At 41.2% G+C, this 19,474-nt stretch overlaps 1 protein-coding gene across 1 annotated transcript in view; it reads left to right on the top strand.

Moving 5' to 3' along the window:
* The first annotated feature begins 2,262 nt into the window (after positions 1-2,262).
* Dennd6a (DENN domain containing 6A) overlaps positions 2,263-19,474 on the top strand; it is a 48,764-nt gene continuing 31,552 nt past the window's right edge. Inside the window, exons 1-6 of the mRNA XM_090322576.1 lie at positions 2,263-2,524; positions 6,446-6,484; positions 6,591-6,633; positions 12,170-12,282; positions 17,079-17,159; positions 18,794-18,899. Coding sequence (XP_090178702.1) covers positions 2,288-2,524; positions 6,446-6,484; positions 6,591-6,633; positions 12,170-12,282; positions 17,079-17,159; positions 18,794-18,899 — 619 coding nt within the window. The 5' untranslated portion in view covers positions 2,263-2,287. The remainder of the gene's footprint in view (positions 2,525-6,445; positions 6,485-6,590; positions 6,634-12,169; positions 12,283-17,078; positions 17,160-18,793; positions 18,900-19,474) is intronic.

Raw genomic sequence — 19,474 nt, 5'->3', positions numbered from 1 at the left:
CATGTCAAAGAATTGACACAGAGGAACTACTGGTCTTAAGAGCTCATTAATAATGATGTAGCAGCTAGTAAAATATGCACAGTAGGTTAGCTTGCCCCTCCTCAACACTTAGTTAGATAAATTAGTAATAATTACTCTCATTTACCAATGCAGAAACTGCATCTTAGAGGTGTCAATCTACCAGCATTGTAGAGGGAGCTGGTATAAGAATACAGACCTTTGACTCTTCGTCCAGAGTTCTCTCTGATAAAAAAAAAAGGTCAGGTGTCCATGACTTTTGCCTATAATCCTAGCTATTCAAAAGGCTGAGATCTGAGATCACAGTTCCAAGGCAGCTAGGGAAGGAAATTCCTCGAGACTCATATCTCCAATTAACCACCAAAAAGTCAGAAGTGGAGCTGTGACTCAAGTGGTTGTGTGCCAGTCTTGAATGAAAAAGCTAAGGGACAGTGCCCAGGACCTGCCTTCGAGCTCCAGCACTGGCATGCAAACAAAACAGAAAGAATTATTTCCTCCTAATATTGGGTTTATAGCCTTACTTGAAGGCAGAATGTTTTTCTCTCTTAACAGTGATTCCACAGAGTAGGCTGGTAGATTGCTTTGGTGGAGAATTTGGCCTCTAATATGAATCCTGCCTCTAGTTTATTTTCTGTTCTAAAAATGGTTGTCAGTAAATGCATTGACACCTGAGAATACTTGGTCATCCTAAAAGAATGGATGGCAACAATCAACTCGGAACAAAAATTCTAGAAGTGTGGAGAGAATAGTGTTTGTCAAATGGAGTTGCCAACTGAGCAGTGCAGCTAAAAACTTATAAGATTAGCCTGGGTTTAAATCTCCTCTACCACCTATTAGCTATAGGTGATCACATGGAACTTGAGTTTTCTTATATGTAAAATGGAAACTTAAGACCTGCCTTTCAGGACTGGTGGGGGGAATTGGGTCTGATAATAAGTATAAAAGCATAAACACTCTGCTGGTTTTCAAATATGTTTATTGCGTTTTTGAATTAATTGTCTTCTATACATTTTTCTGTGATAGTACATACTTCCTAATTACTGTGCTGCTTACTGTCAACATAGTAGGTGCTGAATAAATCCTGGTCAGTAGTATCATGCTGTACTAATAAGCAGGAACAATTCAAACCAGTGTCTCCTGAGTGCCCAGCCTCAAGCTGCCCTCTAAGACTACACAGCTGTTTAAAAACAGTAGCTCACCCCAGAGCTCAGAACAAGATTATCAGGTTGCTACAGTGGCCAGCCTGCCCAACCTGGGGTTCCAGAAAAGTCTGGAGATGTGAGTCAGGCAGACCAAGAAAGGCGGGAGGGGCCTTCATGGAGAGGGACTCGCAGAGCAAAAGCAGAGCGGGCTCTCAATCAGTAGATGGCTGGAGTGACTAAGCTGGCATCAGAGTTATCATACTTGCTGTGTTAGTCACGGAGATACGCACAGGCCTTTAATCCCAGCACTTTCGAGGTCCAGGCAGGGAAACCACGAGTTCTGCAAGAGCCTAAGCTATATAGTGCAACCATTTCGAACACAAAACAAAACAAGAAAAGAGACACCGAGTCATATCCCCTTTGCACAACCACTGAAGGATAATAAACAAGCCAAGTGCGGATAGCTCTTCCGGAGCCCGAGACCTGGAAAACTTAGTGAGACCCTTATGGCCACAAGTGGGTCCGTGACTCCCGGGGTAGAGTGCTAGCCTCAGAGACAGTGCCAGTTCGAGGCCCAGGACCGGCTAAATAAATACAAAGTACACAAGCGAGTGGAGAGCAGCGGAGAGAGGACGAACGTCCGTACCTAACTTACAGTGTTGTGCAGACGCGGTAAAGGAGCATGTCCACGCTTGTGCTTGGACCTGGCCCAACGCGGGCCACTGCTCCCATTCTGTCTTAATAATTTAACAGTATCTTACTTCACTTAGGAACCGAGTCGTTCCTAGAATAATTCATCGCCTGATGGGTGACTCAGAAGCGTCTGTTTCGACCTGAAAGGGCTTTCGGAGACGGAGGCCGCGGCCGGCTGGGCAGAGGGGGACCGGCGTCCGTGTGACGTCCTGGTGTCCCGGCCCCCAGCGGGAGGCTAATATTAGTTCCCAGCCTGGCTCCCAGGGTCACGTGGCCCGAGGCCCCGCCCCGGTCCAGCGAGTCTCGGGCCGCTGCGGCAGCGTGTGGTGCGCGTGCGCGCGGGTGGGGGGGGTTAAGGAAGGAGGGGGGCCCCGCGAGCGCGCTCTGCGGCGCTGTCCGCATCGGAGGCGGCGCGAGCGGCAAGTGGGTGGCGGATGGCTTTGCTGGGCCCGGCGGGCTTAAGGCCCGGCTCCCGCGGGCCGTTGGATGAGGCTGTGGTGGCGGCCGAGGGGCGCGAGGCTTCGGCCTTGGTGGCGGCGGGAGCTGCCCTAGAGGACGATGAAGAGGACGATGGCCGCGGCCGGGGCCTGCTGCGGTGGGACAGTTTCTCGGCCTGGTTGCACTGCGTGTGTGTGGTGGGCTTCGATTTGGAGCTGGGCCAGGCGGTGGAGGTGAGGCCCGGCCGCACCCTGGCTCCGCGCTTCGCCCCCGCGCCGGGCGGCTCAGGCCGAGCCCCGGGCCGGCTGGCGGGCGGGCGGACGGGCCTGGACCCCAGCGGCGGCGCATCCGGGCGTGGCCGCCACCCCCTGTGCGGGTTGGCCGGGCTCCGGTCTCCCCACCCTTCCCGTGGGAGGATCTTGGACTGCGGCTATGGGGTGAAAAGTTCTCTTTAGGCCCCTCCTGATTTCTTATTGATGGTCAGTCTTTAAAAAAAAAAAAAAAGCCAGCGTAACAGAAACAACAGAAAAGGATTAGCAAACAGCACTCAGAACGCTTGCAGGCAGGATGCTTGTTTGGGACGTTTTCAAGAATGGAACAATACCCCTGTGGCATATGGTGAACTTGCACATCTAAGTTGATTGGCGTGTAGGTTGCTTTGGTAATTGCAGTAACTTAGACCTTTACACTCAGTATGCGCCAGCATACTTACTTCAGCATTCGTTTTCTACTTTTCCTTCTTTTGTTCCCCATGTCTGTGTTTCTGTGTGTGTGTGTGTGTGTGTGTGTGTGTGTGTGTGTGTGTGTGTGTGGTGTACCTCAGCCCCTCCATGTTAGGGATCTAATCTAGAGTGTCAAGAATGCCAGACAAATGCTGTCTCGCTGAGGTATAGTCCTATCCCTTGTTATTTCTGAATACTAGCTCTAGAACAGTAGACCTGAAAGCGACGGTCAAGATGAATGTCTGTCATATGTCCCATCTTTATAGCATCTTACAAAAAAATGCCTTCCGGTCTCACTCATTTTTAACATTGTTTAGGGTTCTTTTTGTAATATAAGATTGTCTTTATGTATCCCAGAAAAGCATTATATATTTAGAAAATGTATTTTGTCTTTTTTTTTTTTTTGGTGATGATGACAAATTTTAATCTCATTTTGATTTTGGTGTCCTAAATTGACTAAGAAAATTGGTAGGGGAATTTGATTAGAAAGCTACTGTTTTTGTAACTATTCTTACTGCTTTGCTTCTCTCCTTTTCCCCTCCCCTCTTGTCTCCTCTTCTCCCTTATGTCTTTACCAGTTCAGTAAACATTTGAATTTCCACTAAGATCTAGGTAACATGCTAGTTATTGAAATGTAACTGTAAACATATGCCTTAATCTGTATTTGGAGATTGAGACAGTAATTCAGTGGAAAACCAAGATTTAATGTCAGTATTTCATAAATACAGTGTCTGACACTTAGTGACATTCAGTAAATACTTGTTGATAGAATGAATGAATCATTAGTGATTCTTTTATCTTACTGAGGAAAGAACAGATATTCCCAAAGACTTTGAAGACATTGATATAATATCTGAAAGTTATATCTACAGCAGAGCAGAATTTAACTAGAAAACTAGTATTAGCTAGTTGTAGTTGACTGAATTTTTTTTCCAGTCATGGGGCTTGAACTCAGGACCTGAGAACTGTCCTTGGACACTTTTTGCTCAAGGCTAGCACTCTACCACTCGAGCCACAGCTCCACTTCTGGCTTTTTCTGAGTATGTGGTACCAAGGGAATCGAACCCAGGGTTATGTGCATGCTAGGCAAGCACTCTACCACTAGGCTACTTTCCCGGCCTTGATTGAATTTTTAAATAGGTAAAGGAGGGATTCTCCTCAAGTGAATCAATTTTGTAATAGGAGTGTTGTCTTGTTTTTTGACCAAATAAAATGTTTAACATAGTTGAAGAGCTACAAAAGTGTGAAGCATTAAAGAATTTCATTTCCCATAGACTTCTTTGTTCAAGCATATAGTTCTTAGCCTTTTCTTTGCTTCCTGGTTCAAATATGAACCACCACAATTTACTAGAAAAAGGTTAAGACAAAATTCTGTATATGCTTCTTAGACTGCTTGGATTAATCCGTGGGCCATTTTTTCTAGATTAAGGATTCCTGACTTTAGATTCCTTAATGAAGAATCCAGAGCACATTAGATGAAATGCAAAGCAGTGAAATTTCCAAGTGAGAAATGTGTATATTTGTCTTATCTCTTTTAAAATGAAAATGAACTAATATAGTAATATGAGAAAAGACTTGAAAATATATTTCACTTATTTTGAGGCCATATATGAATTCAGATGGACCAAAGAGGTGGGTGGATTGCAGTCAGAAGTGTAGGTTTATATTGAAGAAGTAACATAGTACCTCCAGCTCTACACCCTAAAATGGACAACCAAGAGAACTCAGAAGGAAGATTTATTACAGAATAGGTATAAACTCAGTTTGGACAGTAACATTTTGGAACCTTAGCAAGGTGGTAGTCATTGATTCTAAGGTTTAAGAGATAGTAAAGAGGGCTGGAAGTTTGGCCTAATGGTAGAGTGCTTGCCTAGCACGCACAAAGCCCTGGGTTCCTCAGTACCACTTACATAGAAAAAGCCAGAAGTGGTGTGGTGGCTCAAGTGGTAGAGCTCTAGCTTTGAGAAAGCCCAAGGACAGTGCTCCAGCCCTGAGTTCAAGCTCCAGGACTAGCCTAAAAAACAACAACAACATGACCCTAAACCTTTTAGTTAATTTTCAGCCTGATGTTCTCCACCACTGGTTTTAAAGAATGGAGGAAGTTAGGCTAGATTTCATAGTGGAGCATGAAAACTACAATGAATTTTTCTCTACCTCTCCCCTTCTCACCTTTCTTCTTGCTGGTGCCAGAGTTTGAACTCAGGGCCTCATGGTTGCCCAGCTGACTTTCAACCACTTGAGCTTTGTTCCCAGACCAACTTTTTGTTGATTATTTTGAAGACAGAGTCTCTTGAATTTTTTTCCTTTTTTTTGGCCAGTCCTGGGGTTTGAACTCAGGGCCTGGGGCTCTACCCCTAGCCTGTCTGTACTCAAGGATAGCTTTCTACCACTTGAGTCACAGTGCTACTTTTGGCCTTTTCTGTTTATATGGTACTCTGGAATTGAGCCCAGGGTATCACACATGCTAAGCAAGCACTCTACCACTAAGCCACATCCCCAGCCAGAGTCTCTTGAACTTTACTGCTCTGGCTAGTTTAGAATTGTGATACCCTGGATCTCAGCTTCGTAGCCAATAGTATCTGCCTTCATTTTTCTCTTAGTAATTATTGATACTAATTCCGTCTTAGAATTAATTGAAATGATTATTTCTTGAAGCAGATACAAACCCATAGATTAGATTTTTCCAGGCATAAGGGGTCCTCCTGTCTCAGCCTTCTTAGTAGTTGGGATTACAGGTGCATGCCACTAGGTTTGGGCACTGTCCTTGAGCTTCTTTTACTCAAGGCTAATGCTCTATCACTTGAGCCACAGTGCCACTTCCCGTTTTCTGGTGGTAAGTTGTAGTTTTCATGCCCAGACTGGCTTTGAACCATAATCCTCAGATCTCAGCCTCCTGAGGGGCTAGTTATAATCATGAGCTACTGGAGCCCGCCTGAAATACTTCTTTTCTTTTTCATCATCATCATCATCATCATTATTGTTATTATTATTATTATTGTTGTTTTTGCCAGTCCTGGCTTGAGCTCAGGACCTGAGTGCTGTCCTCAAAGCTAGAGCTCTACCACTTGAGCCACAGTACAACTTCTGGCTTTTTCTCTTTTTATTTTCTTTTTTATTGTCGGAGTAATGTATAGACAGGTTACAGTTACATTAGCCAGATAGTAGGAGCATTACTTCTCACACATTGATACCCCTTCTCATGTTTTTGTCCCCATTTCCCTCCCCTCACCCCACTTCTGGCTTTTTCTATGCATGTGGTGCCAAGGAATTGAACCCTGGTCTTTGTGTGTGCTAGGCAAGTCCTCTACCGCTAAGTCACACTCCCGACCCTGGATGAAGTATTTCTTAAAAGCTATTGATCATGGCCAGTTAGAATTTTAGCACTACTCACTAATGTTAATGTCTAATAGAATTTTATCTCTTTTCTTACAGGTAATTTATCCTCAACATTCCAAACTTACTGATAAAGAAGTAAGTACAAATGTTGCTATGTCTGCTTTATTGTTATATTTCTGTTTGCTTTTATTGGCATGTTATGTTGCATGTCAGCTTAAATAGTTTTTGTTTTCTTTTTCAGAAAACCAACATTTGCTATTTGTCTTTTCCAGATTCAAATTCAGGTAAACATTTTTCATGTGACATTTCTTTTGAACATTATTTTAAGAATGATGGTTGTTTTCTCACATTAAAATTAGTTGAGGAGCCAGGCATGGTGGCTTATGCCTGTATTCCTTGCTACTCAGGAGGCTGAGATCTGAGGATCAAGGTTCAAAGCCAGCCTCGGCACAAAAGGGCCTGAGACTCTTATCTCCAGTTAACCTCTAGAAAATGGCAAGTGGGGCTTGACTCAAGGGTAGGGTGGTAGCCTTGAGCTGAAGAGCTCAGGGACAGCACCCAGGCTGAGTTCAAGCTCCATGACCCCCTCCCCCCACACACACACAAAATTAGTTGAGGGACTGGGAATTTGGCCTAGTGGTAGAGTGCTTGCCTAGCATGCACGAAGACCTGGGTTGGATTCCTCTGTACCACATACATAGAAAAAGTTGGAAGTGGTGCTGTGGCTCAACCTTGAGAAGCCCAAGGACAGTGGTCAGGCTCTGAGGTCAAGCCCCAGGACTGGCACAAAAAACCAAACACAAACAAAAACTAGAGGTGTGACTAAGTGGTAGTGATTGAAAAAGGTGATCAAGACTTCAAGGTCCTGAGTTCAAGGCCTGGCACTATCTCAAAAAATAACAACAACAAAAAAAAAACAAAATTGTTTTTCAGGATAGAGTGACCAGTGTTTCTCAAGCTGTACACAGTTAGAACCCTGAAAAGCAGAATTACTCCAGTCTTTTTTCCTCTGGTGGTTGCTTCTAATGTCCTGTCAATTTACCTCAGTAATCTGATTTGGCAGATTGATGTTCTACTTTTTTTTTCCTTTTAGCCCTTTTCTCAATATAAACATTTCTCTATATGTGAAAAAACATAAAATTATATTTTACCTTTGAGTGAAGTAGATTTGACATGTACTGATTAGAATCTTTTTTAGGCTTTTGGAGGGCCTGTTATGAAACATTGGCAGAGAGATCTAGGCTCTATTCTTGTTTCAGTTCTGAATGTAATGAGAGTTGAATTTCCTTTCTAGAACTTAAGGTAAGCGGAGTTGTATAGATTGCAGTGTGAACTGACCTTGTGATCATATTCCCAGTAGGTTATGCAGCATGTTCCTTTTTAGACTTTCTCTTTTTCATGTGTACATGAGCATCAAAGAAGTTAAGAAAAACAAAATCCTTCCTTTCTTATGTATCTTTTAGGCATAATCATCATTTTGACCTGAAAGCGGCAACCAAAGGGACCCAAATTTCCCCTTTTGAAAGTGTCTCTCTACCTTGAGTAGGTGGAAGAGAAGTATTCTGAATCACTGAAGACTCTTAATGCAGATGGCACTGACTGCATAAACCTTTCTAAAATGATTTTTACTCTTCTATTAGTTTTCCATATATATATCTTCTCAAAATTCACTTTCCCTAGGAGTATAAACTCTTTCTGCAATGTCTGTTCATTTCTCTGTCATCCTCCTTGGTAAAACTAACATATTAACAGTTTACCAGTTTATTCCAGGTATAATTACTTATGTAGTTCTTTTTTGTTCCTGAAACTGTCATGTGCATGTGAGCATGTGAGCAGATCTTTAAATTAAATAAAAATTTTTCTGGCAATTTAATACACAGGGCTAGATGCTGAACCTAAGAGAGTAGCATAAGAAACCTTCCCATGTAAAGCATCAAGGTTAAGAAATAAATTTTGTGGGTTTTTTGGTTTTGTTTTGCCAGTCCTGGGGCTTGAACTCAGGGCCTGGATACTGTCCCTGAGCTTCTTTTGCTGAAGGCTAGTATTCTAACACTTGAGCCACAGTGCTTTTTCTGGTTTGTTTTTTGTTGTTGTTGTTTTTTTCTGTTTATGAGGAATCAAACCCAAGGCTTCATGCATATTAGGCAAGCACTCTACCACTAAGCCACATTTCCAGCTCCTTTTATGGTGTTTTTAACTGTCTTTGGGCTGTCCTCAAGGGTAGAGCACTGCCACTTGAGCCACATATGGTATCAAGGAACTGAACCCAGGGCTTCGTGCATTCTAAGCAAGTACTCTACTGCTAGGCCACACTCCTGGACCTATAGGTTTTAATTTCTTAATCAATTTGAGTGAGTTTTATCTTTATCAGTGTAAGATTAAAATAATATGCTTTCCTTCTTAGGCATATTTGTCATTATAAACTTTTTTTGTTTTTTTTTCTTTTGCCAGCACTGGGCTTGAGCTCCGGGCTTGAGCCCGGAAAGTCCTTGGACTTTCTCAAGGCTAGAGTTCTACCACTTGAGCCTCAGCAACACTTCTGGCTTTTTTCTATATGTGTGTTACTGAGGAATTGAACCTGGGTCTTCGTGCAGGCTAGGCAAGCACTCTACCACTAGACCAAGCTCTTAACTCCTTTTTTCCCCCAATGCTTTAAAGGTGGATGTCAGTATCCTACACTTTGCAAACAAAAAATCAGAAATTAAGTATGGCTAACTAGCTTGCCAATTTAAACATGGCTAATTAGCTAATTTTCTTCAAATTTAGCTCAAGGCTACCACCTTACCCATGAGCCACAGCCCAACTTCCCATTTTCTAGTGATTAATTTTAGCTCAAGGCTACCACCTTACCCATGAGCCACAGCCCAACTTCCCATTTTCTAGTGATTAATTGGAGATAAGAGTCTCAGATTCTTTAGTGTTTGGGCTGGCTTTGAACCGCAGTCCTCAGATCTCAGCCTCCTGAGTAGCTAGGCTTACAGGCATGAGGCACTGTGCCTGGCTTTACTACCTTTTTGTTTTTACTCATTATTTACTATTTTCATCTGGATTTTGAGGTTCCTGATGCTTCAAGTATATTGGATACCCACAGACAGTAATCACTATTAAATGTGTCAAAGCTCAGTATAATGGCTCACGCCTATAATCCTAGCTATTCAGAAAGTGAAGATTGGGAGAATTACTATTGGAGACTAGCTAGGAAAATGTTTATGAGGTTCCAACTCAAACAGTAAAACACTGAATGTGGTGGTGTGTATGTAGCCTGTCATTTCAGCTCTAAGGGAAGCTTAAATATGATAGCTGTCCAGGCCAACTTGGGCATAAATATGGGACTGTCTTCAAAAAACAAGGAGCTGGGTGTGGTGGTTCACGCTTGTACTCCTAGCTACTCTGGAGGCTGAGATCTGAGGATCCCGGCACAAAGCCAGCCTGAGCACAAAAGGATCCGAGACTCTTATCTCCAATTAACCTCTAGAAAACCTGTATTCGGGCTAGGCTCAAGGGTAGAGCGGTAGGTAGCCTTGAGCTAAAGAGCTCAGGTAGAGTGCCCAGGGAACACCAGAAGGGCTCAGGTGTGACTCAAGTGGTACAGAGCCTACCTGGCAAGTATAAGGCCAGAGAGAAAACATTTATAGGGACAGCACAGATGAATTTGGCATTTAGACAACACTGACCTCCACATATTTCTTCTCTGAAAATAGGAATATGGTCATGTACTTTACAAGGCTTACATTATGTATTAAAAGGCCACCTTGGATTGTCTGATGTATCCAGTATGTCGTGGACTCTGTGTGTGTGTATGCTGGGCCTGGCCATTCTCCCTTAGCTTTTTTGCTCAAGGCTCTACCACTTAAGACATAGTTCCACTTCTGGCTTTTTTGGTGGCTAATTGTAGATAAGACTCTCATAGATGTTCCTGCCTACACTGGCTTTGAACCATGATCCTCAGATCTCAGCTTCCTCAGTAGCTAAGATTATAGGTGTGAGCCACTGGCACCCAGCACTTTTGTAAAATGCAGCTTAAATGAATGATTAGAAAAACTAAATAAGGGCCGGGAGTTTGGCCTAGTGGTTAAAGTGATTGCCTAGCATGCATGAAGACCCGGGTTCGATTCCTCGGTACCACATACATAGAAAAAGCCGGAGTGGTGCTGAGGCTCAAGTGGTAGAGCTCTAGCCTTGAGAAAGTCCAAGGACAGTGCTCAGGCCCTGAGCTCAAGCCCAGGACTGGCAAAAAAAAAAAAAAGAAAAAGAAAAAGAAAAACTAAATAAAAAGAACCCCGAAAATGCAAAATACAAGTCTAAATTAATTCTAGTAATATCAATATATATATATATATTTTTTTTCTTTTCTTTTCTTTTTGCCAGTCCTGGGCCTTGAGCTCAGGGCCTGAGCACTGTCCTTGGGCTTTCTCAAGGCTAGAACTCTTATCACTTGAGCCACAGCACCACTTCTGGCTTTGTTCTATGTATGTGGTACTGAGGAATCGAACCCAGGTCTTTGTGCATTCTAGGCAAGCACTCTACCACTAGGCTAAACTTCTGGCCCTGTTTATAAAATTTAAATGTTGCCAGGATGATTGCAGTTCCAAGCTATCTTTCTGTGAGAAACTTATCTCCAGTTAACCACCAAAAAGCTGAATTGGGGAACACGAGATTGGCCTAGTCATAGAGTGCTTGCCTAGCATGCATGAAACCTTGGGTTTGATTCCTCAATATCACATACATAGAAAAAGCTGGAAGTGGTGCTGTGGTTCAAGTGATAGAGCTCTAGCCTTGAGAAAGCCCCAGGACACTGTTCAGATCCTGAGTTAAAGCCCCGGGACTGGCAAAAAAAAAAGAAAAAAAAATGCTGAATTGGAGTTGTGGTTCAAATGGTAGAATGCTAGTCTTTAACAGAAAAAAAAAAAGCAAAAAACAAACAAACAAAAAAACTCACAACAAAGCCAATCACTGAGTGACAGCAACAAGGCCTGAAGTTTTAGCCGTAAGGACTAGTACCCTCTTCCCCCCAAAGAAAATTTATTCTCAATTTGTGTATTTATTTGGTCAGGGTTCAGTTTGTGAACTAAAACCAGCGCAAAGACTATACTTTAAGAAGCTATGTTCTAAAGTACTGTTTCTCAGCAATTCCAAATCATCACACTGAATACAGAGTCTTTGTGGAGGTAAGGACCAATAGCTAGGATTACAGACATGAGCCATACTGCCTGGCTTTAAATACACACACACACACACACACACACACACACACACACACACATTATTAAGTAGTTGTACAAAGAGGTTATAATACAATGCTGACTCTTTTTTTTTTGAATGAAGAAAATGTTTCATTTGGCCTCAAAGTGACATTTAAAAAATAGCTCAAGATACAATTGACATAAAATACAGTTTATCCACATAAATGTATAGTTTAGTGAATTGTTTTGCTCTGGCTTTGCCAAAGATGTCCTTGAGGGCTGGGAATGTGGCCTAGTGGTAGAGTGCTTGCCTACTATGCTTGAAGCCCTGGGTTCCATTGCTTGGTACCACATACACAGAAATACACGGGAATTGGTGCTATGGCTCAAGTGATAGATCTCTAGCCTTGAGGAAAGCCCCAGGACAGTGCCCAGGCCCCAAGTTCAAGCCCCAAGACTAGGGGGAAAAAATCTATCCTTGAGCAAGAGCAAATCACTTGATTGTTGAGGTTCTTCTTTTCTACATGAATCATGAACAAATGGGTTTAAATGACTTGTAAGATTCAGCTTGATAAAACTGTGAAAGTAAACATTGAACTAAGTTATCCTTACTTTCTTTCCCTCTTGTTTTTGTTAGGTTGTCTTGGAGATACCCAGTTCTGTTTTAGATTTCGACAGTCTTCTGGAAGGAGAGTTTCACTGCATTGTCTCCTTGATCAATTTGACAAAGACTTGCCAGTATACTTAAAGGTTGGAAAAGTAGTCATAAAAAAATGTCCATGGGAGAAGAAACAGTAGAACACACTACTTTAGAACACATATATTCAGTTACCTATCAGCATATGGAAGTATTTTTGATTTGTAACTTGACTGTACAGCTGGATTTCTTCAGGAAGTCTGAGCACTGTCCCTGAATTTTTTCTGTTTAAGGCTAATGCTCTACCACTTGAGCGACAGCTCCACTTCTGTTTTTTTGGTTGTTGTTGTTTGTTTGTTTCTTGTTTTATTTTTTGGTAGAATCCAACATACTTTCCTGCCCTGGCTGACTTTGAACTGATGTCTTCAGAGCTCATCCTGAGTTAGTTAAGAATACAGTCCAAGACATTAGGGCCTTGCTGGTTTCCTTTCTTTTTGGTTGGTTGTGGGGCCTGGATGCTGTCCCTTAGCTTTTGTGCTTAAGGCTAGCACTCTGCCACTTTGAGACACAGCTCTGCTTCTGGTTTTTTGATGGTTAATTGGAGATAAGAGTCTCATGGATTTTCCTGCCCCGGCTGGCTTTGAACTGCAATCTTTTGATCTCAGCCTCCTGGGTAGCTAGGATTACAAGTGTGAGCCACTGGTTCCCAACAGGTTTTCCTTTATCCACCCCCCCCCCCTTCCCCAGTCCCGAGGCTTGAACTCAGGAGCCTGAGCACTGGACTTGGGCTTTCTCAAGGCTAGAGCTCTACCACTTAAGCAACAGTACCACTTCTGTTTTTTTTTTAGGTATGTGGTATCCAGGAATCAAACCCTGGTCTTCCTCCATAGTAGGCAAGCACTCCGCCACTAGGCCAGATTCCCAGTGCTGTGTTCCTTTTTTCTTAAAGATTAATGATGCATTACTCAATCCAGTAATTGTCAGCCGTTCTGCCTTTTTGACTTTACAAATTTTATTGCGACAATTTTACAGTTTTTATTGTAATTCACAGTTTTGAAATGGCATTAATGCTTAGAATTTTTTTTCTAGCCCTGGGGCTTGAATTCAGGACCTGAGCACTCTCCTTGGGGTTTTACAAGGTTAGAGCTCTACCACTTGAGCCACAGTACTATTTCCAGTTTTTTGTTTTTTTTTTTTTTGTGTGTGTGTGTGTATGTGGCACTAAGGAATGGAACCCAGAGCTTCGTGCATGCTAGACAAGCATTCTACCACTAGGCCACACTCCCGGCCCTGGTTAGGGTTTTTAAAAATACCATTAATGGGGGCCGGGAGTGTGGCCTAGTGGTAGAGTGCTTGCCTAGCATGCATGAAGACCCAGGTTCGATTCCTCGGTACCACATACATAGAAAAAAGCCGGAAATGGTGCTGAGGCTCAAGTGGTAGAGCTCTAGCCTTGAGAAAGTCCAAGGATAGTGCTCAGGCCCTGAGCTCAAGCCCAGGACTGGCAAAAAAAAAAATTCCATTAATGGTTAGAATATTACTTGAATATTGAATATAAATAATGTGTATATTAGAAAGACAGTGTTAATGTTGGCTTGACTCTGAGTTTTTTTTCAACATGTGTGACAGATTGATGTCTTTATTTTTTTTTCCATGTATTTTTTTATTGTAATTAATAGAAGGGTTACATTATATTCACCAGATAGAAGGTGCATGACTTCACAAACATTGATACCCTTTCTCATGTCTTGGTCCCCATTTCCCTTCCCCCATCCCCACCCCTTATCTTGTTTTCTCCCCTTCCCTATCCTATTTCAAATAACCAAATAAACATGTATACAACCTATCAGATAACAAGGTGAAATACTGTAACAATATGAGATAACCAAGGGACAACTGAAGAGATGAAAGATAACATAGTACATTAAGGACAACTATCATTATATGGCTTTTGTTTCTATATCCTGGAGGTCCTTTCATTTAGTGTCATACTATATGGCCTGATGTATCTAGGTTTTGTTCTATTGTTCTTTTGTAAATCTCTGCTAGGAGAGCCCAAGGTTTCTACTGATTATGAAAAATGAGGGAAACCATTGAGCCAATGTTCCTTTGAGGCTGGCTTACTTCACTTAATATGAGTTTTTCTGAGTCTTTCCATTTCCTTACAAATGGGGAGATGTCATTCTTTCTGACAGCAGCATAGAATTCCATTGTGTATAAATACCACATCTTGTTGATCCACTCATCAACTGAGGGACATCTGGGTTGGTTCCATATCTTTGCTATGGTAAATAGTGCTGCAGTGAACATCGTTGTGCTAGTGGGTTTAGTACGTCCTTATTTTTGGACGATTGGGTAAATCTGGCTCTGAGTTTGAGTCTCAGGACCAACACACACACACACACACACACACACACACACACACACACACACACACGACAATATTTAAAAAGGAATTAGATCTGGAGTAAATTTTCAACACTCCACCATTAAGAAGGCATTTTATTTTTTGGTAGTAATTGTTCTTCATATGTGTTATCAGTTTACTATTAAAAGCCTAGATATTTTTAACCTTCAATGTTGAGTCATTTCTTCATAATGCTATAGCTGAGATTAGGGTTTCAATTTTCACTATTTTAAATATCATCCTATATTCGATATGCCCAGATTGCATATAGTTTGTACTAGGGTACTCTTGTGACGGTAAAAGAACTTTTTTTCCTTCCAAAAAACAATAACTCCATGAAGTCATTAATCTTCCTGTTTGACCTTCCTATGACTTTTTGTGCTCTTTTCATGGGCCCTGCCTTCCTGTTATGTAATAATCATTTTTGTTCTTTTTTTATCCCTCCTACATTGTAACTGACTGAAGGAACTGTATCATGCACAGCCTTTTTTCTTCCCAACTACATTATGTTCTTTAAAGAAGGTGATCTATAAATGCTTATTTAAGGAATAACAATAAAAAAATAAAAGACAGCCTGTGTCCATGGTTCACACCTGTAATCTTAGATACTCGAGAGGCTGAGATCTGAAGATTGTAGTTCAAAGCCAGCCTGAGCATGAAAATTCTGTGAGACTCTTATCTCCAGTTAACCAATGGGAAATCAGAATTGGCTCAAGTGGCAGAGCACTATCGTTGAGCTGAAGAGTTCAGGAACACTGAGTAGGCCCAGAGTTCAAGCCCCACAACTGACCACAAAAAAAAAAAAAGACAATTAAGCTAAAAAGTTTATAATTACTTTAGGTTGTAAAAGCTTCTTCAATTTCTTAAACATCCTAATGTTTCATTATTACTGACATATACCTGCCTGTATAAACTTCATAGTTTGAGACTGAGTATGGTGGCAGAGACCTGTAATAATGACTCAGGAGTTTGGAGACAGGGGGATCATAAATTTAAGGACAGCTTAGGTTACATAATGAGATCCAGACTCAAATATCAAAACATTTTTTTTATTGGAATGTAACTCCTTTTATTTCTTCTCTTGGAATTTTATTTATTTATTTATTTATTTATTTATTTATTTATTTATTTATTTATTTATTTATTGCCAGTCCTGGGGCTTGAACTCAGGGCCTGAGCACTGTCCTTGGACTTTCTCAAGGCTAGAGCTCTACCACTTGAGCCTCAGCACCACTTTTTTCTATGTATGTGGTATCGAGGAATTGAACCCGGGTCTTCGTGCATGCTAGGCAAGCACTCTACCACTAGGCCAAACTCCCGGCTGGAATTTTATATTTATATGCCTCATTTTGGTAAAAGTCTGACCCCTTAGCCCTGGAAAACACGGAATCCTAGGCAAAAAAAAAATTTTTTTGGATTTGTTATGGGGCTTGAACTCTGGGCCTAGGTTCTGTCCCTGAGCTCTTCAGCACTCTACTTCTTGAGCCACAGTACTACTTCTGGTTTTCTGGTGGTTTATTGGAGATAAGAATCTCATGGACTTTCATTCCCTGGCTGGTATTGAACTGTGATCTTCAGTCTCAGCTTCCTGAGTAGTTAGGATTACAGGTGTGAGCCACCAGTGCCTGGCTCCTAGGAAAAAGTTTAAAGATACCAGATATAGGGCTGGGAGTTTGGCCTAGTGGTTAAAGTGCTTGCCTAGCATGCACGAAGACCCGGGTTCAATTCCATGGTACCACATACTTAGAAAAAGCCAGAAGTGGTGCTGAGGTTCAAGTGGTAGAGTTCTAGCCTTGAGAAAAATCCAAGGACAGTGCTCAGGCCCTGAGCCTAAGCCCAGGACTGGCAAAAAAAAAAAAAAAAAGAATACCAGATATACCATTCTGGAAAATACAGAATTCAATTATTTCACTAGTATAAATGTGAGTAACAAACAGAAGCTGATTCTGCAGGCAAGCCTGGGGCCAGTGGCTCATGTCTGTAATCCTCATTACTCAGGAGGCTGAGATCTGAGGGTTGTGGTTCTAAGCCAGGACTGGCAGGAAAGTCTGTAAGACTCTTATGTACAATTAACCACTAAAAAATTGTAAGTGGATCTGTGGCACAAGTGGTAGAGTATTAGCCTTGAGCAAAAAAAGCTCAGGGAGAGTGTCCAGGCTCTCAGTTCAATCCCCAATACAAGCAGCATGTGTGTGTGTATGTGTATACAAGCACACAGGTGCACATGTGTGCACATACAGTGTTTAGGGGGGATTTATCACACTTAGGTACCCACATTGCTATCTTTAGACAGGTTGGAAGGCTTTTGTCCATTAAGTTGATAATTGTTATTTTCAAGTTGAAAAATATAACTAGTTCGTTTTGTATACCGTACCTTTTGATTTGAGTGTATAACAAAACCTGGTGTTAATATTAAAGGGTGGATGTATACGTATATGTCTGTGTGTGTGTGTATGTATGTATATATATATATATATGTGATTTTTGTTACTTCTTTCATAGAAAGATCCTGCTTATTTTTATGGCTATGTGTATTTTCGGCAAGTTCGAGATAAAACTCTCAAAAGAGGCTACTTTCAGAAGGTAATTATAATAAAGTATATTTTTGATAAGTAAAATAGAAGCTATTGGATCTTTGAAGTTTTGGAGGGTTTTTTTTGTATTTAAATGTGCTTTTTATATTACAAACACATTTCCCTGGACTATTTTAACTAATGCTTTTTATTTATTTATTTATTTATTTATTTGTTTATTTATTTTTTGCTACCTCTGTGCTAAACTCCTGGGAATAAGTTGTACTTGGTTTATATAAGAGTACTTAGTTTTGACGTTTTGGAATAAGGGAAAGAATAAACAGATTGTAATAGTTTTGATTTATCTAGTCAAATTTAGCAACTTCTTTCTTTCTTCTTCCTCCCTGTCCTACCCTTTTCCTCTCCCTCTGTTTTACCTCTGAGGTTTGAACTTAAAGGACTCTACTAGTTAAGCCATGTCCCCTGTACTCTTGAAAAAAAAGAAAAAGAAAAAAAAATGAATGATCTCTGTTAAGTCCAAGCTATCAGGATATACTTTTCCCATTTGTATTCAAAATTTGCTCTGATTACTATTTGATGGTGGATGCAAAGGTAAAGAGTGGTTTTTAAGCTAGGTGCAGTGGTTCACACCTGTAATCCTAGTTACTCAGGAGGGTGAGGTCTGAGGATCAAGGTTCAAAGCCGGCTTGGTAATGAAAGTCCTTGAGACGTATCTCCATTTAACCACCAGAAAAATCTGACGTGGCACTGTGGCTCAAGTGGTAGAGCACTAGCCTTGAGCTGAAGAGCTTAGGGACATGGCCCAGGTCCAGAATTCAAGCCCCACAACCAACAGAAAACAAAACAAAAAAACATTAAAAGAGTGATTTTAAAATCACCCTTATAATCTATATATGAAGCCATCAAAATAGTCAGAATTTCTAAGCATATGGCTATGAGGGTTAGAGGCATGGCTCATGTAGTAGAGTGCAAGCAAGCTGAAGGAGCCAAGGTTTCTGATTTCAAGCCATGGGATTGGAAACAAGACCTCCCACTCCACCAGTTAGTATTTGGCTATGACAATTGAAATGCATAAATATAAACAGTCATAGATTTTGGGGAAAGGAATCACAACTTTTTCTTTCCTTAATATGAAGACATTATATGGCTAATTTTTAGTAGTTCTTAAAGTGTGGTAATACGGTTAAACTTTTTGCTTATTTTGTGCTGCTAATTAAGATTGAATTTGGCATCATTTGAGCTGCTTGGCCTCCTTACTTGCTAGTCTGGTGCTCTACTACTTGATGCCTCTAGTTTTGCTTTTTGCTGATTATTTTGGAGATAAGAGTCTTTGTGGACTTTTCTGCTTACGCTGTCTTTGAACAATGATTCTTCATATCTACAGTTGTGAGGCACTTTTTTCCCCCTCTTTTTGGGGGCAATATTGGAATTTGAACTTGAACTCATGCTTTCCGGTCTGGTGCCTTACCACTGGAGCAATACCTCATTTTCTAACCTTTTTACATTCTGCAGCTATGATTTTGGGTTTCTTTTTAGCCATTTGCCCTAAGAGTAATTTTATGTCCAATTCTACATTTATTGCTTGTTAATGAAAAACAAGAATATTAAACATAAATTACAGTCACTGGACAATTAAAATTTATTAAAATTAAACAATTACAATTGTTTCTTTTCTTTCCTTAGTCATTGGTTTTGATCAGCAAGCTACCTTACATTCATTTTTTTCACACCGTGCTCAAACAGATAGCACCAGAGTATTTCGAAAAAAATGAGCCTTATTTGGAGGCAGGTAAGTTAAGCCTTGTATAAGGCAGGTGATTTTTATTTTTAAATTTTATTTTCAAGGTGATCTATAGAGGTGTTACAGTTACATATGTAAGGTAGTGAGTACATTTCTTTCTTTTTTTTGTTTTTGTCAGTCATGGGGCTTGAACTCTGGGCCTGGGCACTGTCCCTGAGCTCTTCAGCTCAAGGCTACCACCCTACCTGTTGAGCTTCAGCATCACTTCCTTTTTTTTTTAGTTGTTAATTGGAGATAAGAGTCTCATGGTGTTTAGTGCCTGGGCTGGCTTTGAACTGCCATCCTTAGATCTTAGCCTACTGAGTAGCTAGGATTACAGGTATGAGCCACTGCACCTGGCTAAGTGAGTACATTTCTTGTCGAACACTTTTACCTCACACATTTTTTTCCCACTTTCCCTCCCCTCTAGTCCCTGCCAAGTTGTAAAGTTCATTTCCAACATATTATTTTGTGAGTATTGCTGTTACGTTGGTTCACCATTTTTCTTTCTTAGTTTTTTTTTTTAAGTCATGGGACTTGAACTCTGGGCTTGGGTGTTTTCCCTGAGCTCTTCAGCTCAAGGC

Source organism: Megascapheus bottae, chromosome 2 (assembly GCF_031878675.1).
Source record: "Megascapheus bottae isolate mThoBot1 chromosome 2, mThoBot2.hap1, whole genome shotgun sequence".
NCBI lineage: Eukaryota > Metazoa > Chordata > Mammalia > Rodentia > Geomyidae > Megascapheus > Megascapheus bottae.
Note: the sequence above shows the minus strand (reverse complement) of the source record. Positions and strands in the feature narration are given on the sequence as shown.